The 9,979-nt window shown below is 42.4% G+C and overlaps 1 protein-coding gene across 1 annotated transcript; it reads right to left on the reverse strand.

Annotated features, from left to right (window-relative positions):
* Nucleotides 1-849: 849 nt before the first annotated feature.
* LOC141548635 (uncharacterized) lies at nt 850-3,274 on the reverse strand. Its single transcript, XM_074277651.1, has 2 exons — nt 2,330-3,274; nt 850-979 (listed from the first exon to the last, which is right to left on the reverse strand). The coding sequence occupies exon 1, from the start codon at nt 3,257-3,259 to the stop codon at nt 2,363-2,365; it is 897 nt and encodes a 298-aa protein (XP_074133752.1). The 5' UTR covers nt 3,260-3,274; the 3' UTR covers nt 850-979; nt 2,330-2,362.
* Between the last annotated feature and the right edge of the window lie 6,705 nt (nt 3,275-9,979).

A 9,979-nucleotide genomic window follows, 5' to 3' on the forward strand; every position in this document is an offset into this window, starting at 1 on the left:
TGGTCATTTTAAAGATGTGGGAAAACCGGAATACATTCAGAAAAGGGTAATTATCACAGTTAAGGACCTTGAAATTGTGGCAAATTTAATTTTGGTTGAAGGAATTGGGCATATTTAGCCTAGAGACCAGATTTTAGAGAAAAACCATTACAGCAGTCATTGAGGATTTAAAATAGTTTTTAAAGAAGGATTATTCTTATTTTAATAGGCTCCAGAGGGCAGGACTAGGACTGACTGGTAGAAGTTACAGAGTGGTAGATTTTGGCTAAATATAAAGAAAATCATCCCTTGTGGGTAAGATGTAGAATGGGCTACAGTTCTTCTGAGGCTAAATGACCTAAAGGGAATGTTGTACAGGTACGGTGGAAATGAAAAAATAATTGTGATTTGGTGCAAAGAGGAAGATATGTCACCAAAATCTGCTATTTTATTGCTGGAAATAAATTTAAGTCTTAATTTCACTGAGGAGTACAGGTTACCCACTTGTTAAAGCATTACTAATTCTTTTTAACTATCTCTATCTTCTGATGTTCTTTATGTCAGATTGGTATATGGAGCTTGTGCTTGAAGAAACCCTTAGAATTATTACTGTTGGAGTATGTATTATATCTCCTTTCCTTCACTTTGTTAGTATCTTTGTTCTCAGTTTGGTTCTATAGAAACAAGAATTTCTTATATTACCTGTCACACACACACACATCCATATATATATGTATATGTATACATATATATACACACACACATATATTTTCATACATAATTTCAGCATAAATGCTGAAATGTTGTAAAATCATGCATATTCTACCATTCTATATTTATTTCAGCAAATAACACAAGACTGAAACAGTATTTTGCCTTCAAATTTTATTTGTTCTTTAAATATTCTTTTGTAGTAAGCAACAGTATAGTGTGGCAGAGCCTTGGAAGAAGTAGATCTTCTTTTGAGACCTTTCTGCTGTCATCTTTCTTCACATGTTATCTGTGTTAAAATAGGAAATTGTTAAATGCTGCATTTATATACATGGCCAAAACCACACTTTAGCAAATCATGTTTATCGTGATTTTAATGATAATAGGGCTTCATATGCTAATTCAGAAATTTACCAAGAAAAATCAAGTGCATCATTAATCCATATTGTTCCCTAATATATAGATATAGATGTATAGTAGAGAAAAATGTCAAGTATTCAGATTTTTAGGAAAGGATTATATTTCTAGGTCTTGTCTGAATTAAGTAATTGCATATTTATTAAAATATATGCTTTTTGTCATTTGCAGAGAAAAACAGATTATTAGTTAAGATAGTACTATATATATATATGTATATATATATATAATATATCCAAATACATATTATGCAATATATACATGTTCTATAGATAGATAGATATAGATATAGATAGATAGATATAAATTAGATAGACCTTGAGAGTCTGTAGTCTATCCCTTTATATTTGAATCTGCTATGTTACAATAAGAGGCTACCCAGAATCTAGTACAAGTAGAAATGTTAGATTTATATGTATAAGCATGGAATGGCATGACAGAATTTGGAAGGGCCTTTAAATAAAAATCATAAAGCTGTAAAATCTCTGGGTTGGAAAGGAACTCAGGAATCCAATCTCTCTCTCTCTTTTTTTTTTTTTTTTTTTTTTTTGGTAAGTAGGAATTACCTGTATAACATTTTAAAGCAGGTGGTTATTCATTTTTGGAGAGGCTTAATGGATAATAATAAAAGCTTACTTTAATTTTTTTCCCCCAAAATACTATCTTCTACCAGCCATGGGAAATAGGTAGTGGGCAGTGTTACAGAGGATTTTTAATCATGGATCAGCCATCTAGATAAATCTCTTTTCTTCCTTACATCCAAGGTCTTTTTTTTTTTTTGGGGGGGGGGGGGATTTGTTTGGGTTTTTTTGCCTGTAAATGACGGACTTGAGCTGGATGCTCTAATCAATGCTCCATCCAAGTCCAAATTTTTGATGCTAAAGGTTCCGTATCGAATGGTTCTTAACAACCTGAAGCCCCCTCCCCCAGTGCAGAAGCCCCTTCACTCTGCTCCCGAACCCCGTCTGTTTATCTCCCTTTTCCCTCCCTCCCTCGCCCCCTGCTCCCCTCCTTTCTCCCTTCTTCTCCATCCCTCCCCCACCCCTTTCCCGCTGCTCCCTCCTCCTCCCTCCTCCCCTGTGTTCGTGCCCCCCCTACACTCCATCTCTCACCCCCTCTCGGGGGTCCCCCCCCAGTTCCCCCCAGCCCCGCGCGAGCCCCCTGCCCTGTCAGGCTCCGAGGGGATGCGGAGCCCCGGGCAGCTGGGCGAGTCGTGCCTCACCCGTCCGGATCCTGCTCCGCTCGTCTGTTGCTTCTAGTTGGGGCCCCGGTTGCCCAGCAGCACCAGGCGCATTCTCCTCCCCAGCCCGAAAGCCGAGGGCTCCAGGGGCTGCTCCTGAGGCGCCACCGCTGAGCCCGGTGGGGACAGCGCGCGGCCCTGGGCCAGCTGCTGGGGGGGCGCGGCGGCGGTCCCCGCAGCCTGTGCCGGCTCGGACTGGTTGCCTTCCAAGCCGTTGGCGAAGCCCCGGCTCTGCTCCTCACGAGGCCTCTTGACACCTCTCTTCCAGTGGCTTCCCCGGGGCCCGGCATAGGGAGCCCCCGCCCCCCCGGGGGCCAGCCAGCCTGCTGCCCCGGCAGGAGAAGGGACCCCGGGCCCAACCCCAACAGAGAAAAGCAACGGGCTGGGGCCGGAGCCGGAGCCGCCGCCGCCGCTGCCGCCGCCGCCGCCATCTCCTCCTCCCCCGTTTCCACAGGCGCTCCTGCCGACTCCAAACGCCCCCTCCAAGGGCAGCTGCGGGTGGTGGAAGGGGCCCGGGGCGGCTGCCACAACCACACGCTCACCCTCCTCCTCAAGGCCGATCTCCTCCTCCCCCTCCTGGAAACCCTGGTCGTCGACTACGGCTTCGAGCCCGCGGTCGCAGGCAAAGGCTGAGGAGGCGGCAGCCGCAGCCGCAGCAGCAGCGTCGCCGGCTTCCTCCTCCTCCATGGCGTCGCCTTCATCCTCCAGCTCCATCTGGTCGTCCTCCAGGGCGCTGCTGTCGGCCAAGGCCCGTGCCTCAGCTGCGGCCTGTGCTGCTGCTCCCGCGGCTGCTGCTCCTCCTGCTGCTGCCTCGGCTGCTGCTGCTGCTCCTTGTGCTGCTGCCGCCTGAGCCCCGAGCTCACTCTGCTCCTGTGCCTCACTGGGGCTGCCCGAGGCCCCGGCCAAGGCCATAGCCTCGACCTCCACCTCTAACGCCTCCGCCTCCTCCTGCTGCCGGCCAGCCCAGCTTGGGTGGCCGCCCATCGCCCCCTCCCTGTTTAAGGCCTCGTGGAACTGCCTCATCAAGGCTGCAACAAGTGCGCGGTCAGTCTCGTACCATCTCCTAAACCCCTCTATTCTGCAATTAGTGGGGTTGGAATCCATGGTGACACCTCAGTGACTACAGGCCCTCTGTCTGACCCCCCCCACTGCAAGACTCAGGAGCTGGGTGCACCACGGCTACCGAACCCTGTCCGAAGTAAGAGGGCGAAGAGCTAGCGATGCCTCGGCTCAAAAGGCCGAGAGGACGTCCTGGCCTGCGTGAAGCCCCCGTGACGCCCCCGTGACCACCCAGAGCCCTTAGTGATTGGCCCATGTCTACGTACCGCCGGCTCGGTCGAGCCCCACCACTTTCCCCAGATCATTGACCCCTGTTCCCTCCGAGGAATGCTCTGGGACTTCTTTACCACAAATGACCTTTCCACCGGTCAGCCATGATAATACGCTAGCCTGAATGGCCCCTCCCTGGTACTGGACTGTGTGCCCCGGACTATTCCTTCTATTGTGCCTAAACAGCCCCCCTAACTTGGATGAGAGACCAATATCCCCAGGGCCTAACATTTTACCCTGCGGATTAGTCCCCACACCCCCTAGGGTATCATAGCTGAATTTATCAATGTTTGGTTTGTATACAGATCTATATAACCGAGGGCACCTCAGAATTTCTCAGGTTAAAAGAGGTTGAGTGGGGGGGAAATTTCTAGAAGACACGCTCTAAGGGATCATAGCACTTGGAAACCAAGACCTTCTCTAGACACTTCTTCATCACATCTCTCAGGCTTGGACTCTGAGACAGATATTACTTAAATATGGAGTTTTGGGGGTTCTTTTTTCTTTCATGTGGTTTCTCTGGTTTTATGAGGAATGGTTTTCAAATTCAAGATTTATTAAAGAAGTTATTGATGTCAGGATTTTATCAAGCCCTCACCTCTGTCTGAACTCAGAAAAGTGCTCCTTTGTCTTACAGATTGTGAAAGTGATCCAGGAAAGATTTGTTTCTCCCTTTGGAGCATGTTAGGGAGTCCCCCTGCAAAGCCAGCTGCGAACTGGCCAGCACTAATAGCAGGTACAGCCAGATTAGAAGGGAAAAAAGGGGGGGTTTCTACATTACTTTCCCTTTGTATCTTCACTACAACTCAAAGGGAAAGTAGGGACTTAAACAGAACCACTCCAGAAAGCCACTTAACATAATATTGATGGTGGAACACCTTCCCCCTCTCTGGGGCCAAGAAACTCCCCTTGGCTGTGAAAGTGAAGCCTTTATCTCTAATCCCTAACCCAGGTTGAATTCTGGGCAGGCAGGAGGTAGGGAGCAAGCTGGAGGCAGGGCTGAGGCCACACATTAGGGGAACAAAAACCTCAACTTGGGGAGCAGGGAGTCTGCCTAGATTGCATCCCTCATGTAAACCTGCTAAGCCTCTCTGTGACCTCTAGTGATTTTTGCCAAGTGTTCTGAGTGCCGGGAACAAGCAGGTAGTCCTAGAAAACAGTGTGGGTGCCTGTTACCACCTGGAAAGCTGGCCAGGACCTGGGGAGCCATCGGCCCCTGGGGGGAACCTAGGCATCCCGACTCCAAATCCAGCAGCACATTCAGCTAGCTCCTTCCCATCTAGCTGCGACCTGCCTTTGAACATCTTTGCTTCTGCCACAATCATCCCTCTTCCCCGCCCCAGCAGGGGCCCACTCCGCAGTCTGAGTGCACCTGGGGTGATCTCGGAGCCCCAGTTTCCTCATGTGTAAAAAGAGGCTAATAATACCTGTAATACCTTCTTCAGAAGCTTGCTTTGAGGCACAAATGAGCAAAGGGATGTGAAAGGTCTCATGAGACTGAAAAAGGCTCGTGAAATTTTACTTCTGGTTGCACACCTGCCCTTCCTTGCTCCTTTCCAAGCATATGTTGCAAAGGTGATCAGCTCTCCCCACCCTAACTAAATAGCAAGTCATTATTAATAATATAGACGTCTATTCATTCACGTTTTGCCCTCCTCCACTTTATTCCCCCCACTTTTTTTTTCCCCACTCACTGGGATTAGTCATTAAGATGCTATGTTAATTACACCACCAAAGAATAAACAGTAAAGGATGACAGGGACTACTTAGTTGCTAGCTAATAAGTTTCTCCAACATAATGAAAGGATAATGGCAAAATGTTATAAGTCAGAAAGATGAGGTGACCAGACCGCTGCACTGCTATTAGGAAACCTAAGTCCCATTTCTCCAACTTCTGTCTCTTGCTTGGGATGTGGCTTTGTCTTCTCTCCTTTGTTTTTTGCATAAAACCATGCAATTAATGAGATCTGCTCCCTTCTTTTCTTGATTATTATGATGATAAATATCTTCTTCTCTCATGAAAGACCTAAGAAAGTTTCTTGACCTGAATTATCAAAGTTAGATTGTAAAATAATTTTCCTGCAGAAGAACAAAACTGTTTACTACTGTTTTCCTAGGAATTCTTCTCATGCCATTCTACTTTAACCAGTGGCTACAGGTTTTTAAACCTGTTTCTCTCATTGTTCTGCTCAATGTGGCAGGTTAATTAGTTTTACTAACAGATTTTAAAAGGTTCTCATATGCTTCCTAGTTCTGTATTCTTTTTTCCCCCTTTTCTTTCTTTTCTCTATTTTCATTATGTTCATACAGATAAGAGGAAAGGTTTATATGTACATATGTATGTATGTATGTAGATAGATATAGATATAGTGTGTATGTCTGAGTGCGTGTGGGTGTGTTTGTGTAGAAGAAATGTACCTTTAGTGTCTGGTATAATTAGTTTTCTGCTTCAATGATCCTCATAGAATGAATTTGGTTTTGGAGTAACTTGGTCAAAAACAAACAACAACAAAAAAGAAATCGTCCTTTGTCTAATTATTCAAACCTACTTGTATGTAATTAGATGCCTCATGTAGAAAGATTTATTTCCATATTCTAAACAAGCTATCATTTTCAAATAAATACTCAATTTCTGATATGGTCTGGTACTGCCATGTCAGGAATATTTGTACCAACAAAAATCTTTTTTTTTTTTTTTTTTAGTCAGAGGACATGGAACTTTAACCTTTTGTTCCATTGAGATAAAATATCATGATTTCAAAATAGTTCAAAACAAATAGCATAATGAATTGTTATGAAGAAGCTCATACTTCATATCAAAGAACATGCTTGTGATCAGAAAAAAAGTTGAATTGGGATTCAACTTTTAGCAACCAATTTCTATACCTCCGATATCAAGCTACTTCTTAATCTGTTAGAAAATCTCAAACAAGGGAAGACCCAGTTTCTTGTGTGGGAGTGGGATTGTGGAAACCTCTGGGATTTAGGATTTTATTGGGATTTTATTTTGTTGGTATTAAGGATGTTACATCTTTTTGTATTGAAACAACAGGTGGCAGAATGGATAGAGTGCTAGGCCTGGAGTTGTAAAACCTGAGTTCAAATGAAGCCTCACATTCTTCCTAGCTGTCTGATCCTAAGCAGGTCACTTAACCTTGTAGGACTCTGTTTTCTCATCTTTAAGAAGAGTGGGAAAAGGAAATTGGCAAATCACTCTTTGTCAAGATTTTTTTTTATCTTTGTCAAGAAAATCCCAAAAGGGTTCACAGACTGAAAAATAACCTAAACCCCAAAATTATGCATTCAAATGTGTACCACAAAAAGCAAGTCAGTTAAATTACATTGTTGTATAACTAGGAATGAGTAGGTTGTAGAAATATCTTCTGTTAATCAGTTTTCCATACCATATTCCTCCCCAGTGCACCCTCAACTTTTAGCAGAAACTTTTTTTAATAATTAATAAGCCATCATGATACTATAAATCCTCCTCTGACATTGACTTTTAGTGCCAAAGGATAATAGTTTCTGCTCCAGTCCCTTTTTAATAAATTTCATAACTTTCTGTTATAAGTGTGTCTCTGGGAAGTGGCTACATTGTTGGATCCTGCCTGGTTTCTAATTCTTCTGTTTTATGAAAGAGCTCTTCCCAATCACATACACAGTGGGGATTACTAACTGTATATGTACATCATCCTGTTTTGTTCTGTTGATTTTTTCCGACTCTCTTTACCCTGTCCTTCCTCAAAGGGATGTTTGCTTCTGATTATTGTCTCCCTTAATTTGCCTTTCCTCTTACCACCCTACCTCCCTCTTCCTCTTGTCCCCTTTCCCTTCTATTTCTCTATTGGGTAAGATACATATCTATACCCAACTTAATATGCAAATATTTTCTTGAACTTTAATTAGAATTGATTCAAAAACTATGCTCAAAAAGTTATCAAACTGTGCATATCCTTTGATCTATAAGATCTCATATCCCAAAAAGATCTTAAAGGAGGGAAAGGGACCCACATGTGCCAAAATGTTTGTGGCAGCCCTCTTTGTAGTGGCCAGAAGCTGGAAACTGAGTGGATGCCCATCCGTTGGGGAATGGCTGAATAAATTGTGGTATATGAATATTATAGAATATTATTATTCTATAAGAAATAACCAGCAGAAGGACTTCAGAAAGTCCTGGAGAGACTTACATGAACTGATGCTGAGTGAAATGAGCAGGACCAGGAGATCACTGTACATGGCAACAGCAATACTATATGATGACCAATTATGGATGTGGCTCTCTTCAACAATGAGATGAACTAAATCAGTTCCATCTGTTCAAGAATTAATAGAACCAGCTACACCCAGAGAAAGAACTGTGGGAAATGAGTGTTTACTACAACATAGCATTTTCAATCCCTCTGTTTTTGTCCACCTGCATTTTTGATTTCCTTCTCAGTTAATTTTACCTTATTTCAAAGTCCAATTCTTCTTGTGCAGCAAAATAACCATATGGACATGTATGCATATATTGTATTGAACATATACTTTAACATATTTAACATGTATTGGTCTACCTGCCGTCTGGGAGAGGGGGTGGGGGAAGGAGGGGAAAATTGGAACAAAAGGTTTTGCAACTGTCAATGCTGAAAAATTACCTATGCATATATCTTGTAAATAAAAAGCTATAATAATAAAAAAAATTAACTAGAAAAAAATGACTGGGTCTAACAACTTTCTGTTATAATGACGAATCTATAATGACAGGGCACAGAGTGAGTTGATTATGTTGGGAAAATCTCAAAAAAAGAAAGGGTGAGAAAGTGGAATGCATTGGGGTAAAAGGAAAGGAAGAATGAGGGGAATCATCTCACATAAAAGAGGTATGGAAGGAAGAGCTTTTATACAGGAGGAGAAAATGAGAGGGGTGGCAGGCAACACTCCACCTTTTGAATCAATTCTTTTTTTTTTTATTATAGCTTTTTATTTACCAGATATATGCATGGGTAATTTTTCAGCATTGATAATTGCAAAACCTTTTGTTCCAAGTTTTCCCCTCCTTCTCCCCACCCCTTCCCCCATATGGCAGGTTGACCAATACATGTTAAATATAAATTAAATACAATATATGTATACTTGTCCATACAGTTATTTTGCTGTACAAAAATAATCAGATTTTGAAATAGTATACAATTAGCCTGTGAAGGAAATAAAAAATACAGGCGGACAAAAATAGAGGGATTGGGAATTCTATGTAGTGGTTCACGCTCATTTCCCAGAGTTCTTTCACTGGGTCAGTTCATTACTGCTCTATTGGAAATGATTTGGTTCATCTCATTGTTGAAGAGGGCCACGTCCGTCAGAATTGATCATCACATAATATTGTTGTTGAAGTGTATAATGATCTCCTGGTCCTGCTCATTTCACTCAGCATCAGTTCCTGTCAGTCTCTCCAGGAGTCTCTGAAATCATCCTGCTGGTCATTTCTTACAGAACAATAATATTCCATAACCTTCATATACCATAATTTACCCAACCATTCTCCACTTGATGGGCATCCACTCAGTTTCCAGTTTCTGGCCACCACAAAGAGGCTGCCACAAACATTCTTACACATACAGGTCCCTTTCCCTCCTTTAAGATCTCTTTGGGATATACATTCAATAGTAACACTGCTGGATCAAAGGGTATGCACAGTTTGATAACTTTTTGAGCATAGTTCCAAATTGCTCTACAGAATGGCTGGATATATTCCCAATTCCACCAATAATGTATAGTTTAAATGTTTAAAGGGATGTTTGCAAACCTGTTGTTTGTTACTGTGTGAGGGTTGATGTTGGAATCGGAAGTGTTATAAAAGAAATGCTAAAAATCCAGATGGTAATTTCTTTTTTCTGTTATGTAGAAGAATTTCTATGTTCTGGCCAATCCTTTATCACACAGTGTTTGTACTTTCTAAGCCAAGCAAGGCAAGATCTGAAACTTAACTACCTGAAAAATATTCACTCTTATTTTGAGAATGTGTGTATGTATATATTTGTGTTCATGGGTGCATATGTATATATGTACAAATATCCCATAGATCTTTGATCTCTTTGACTTTGGAATTCCCTCCAATGATGTAGATCATTTACTGACCCCGTGAAAACTCAACTCACTTCTCAGAGCCTCAGTTTCCTTTTTTGTAAAATAGGAATAATAACACATTTTCTATTTCACAGGGGTGCTCTGAAGAAAGGTCTTGATTAACTTTAAAGGGCTATAGAAACTAATACTGTTTTTCTACACGCCTCATTATCATTACACACTTAAGAAATGAAAGCA

Source organism: Sminthopsis crassicaudata, chromosome X, assembly GCF_048593235.1.
Source record: "Sminthopsis crassicaudata isolate SCR6 chromosome X, ASM4859323v1, whole genome shotgun sequence".
NCBI classification, from domain to species: domain Eukaryota; kingdom Metazoa; phylum Chordata; class Mammalia; order Dasyuromorphia; family Dasyuridae; genus Sminthopsis; species Sminthopsis crassicaudata.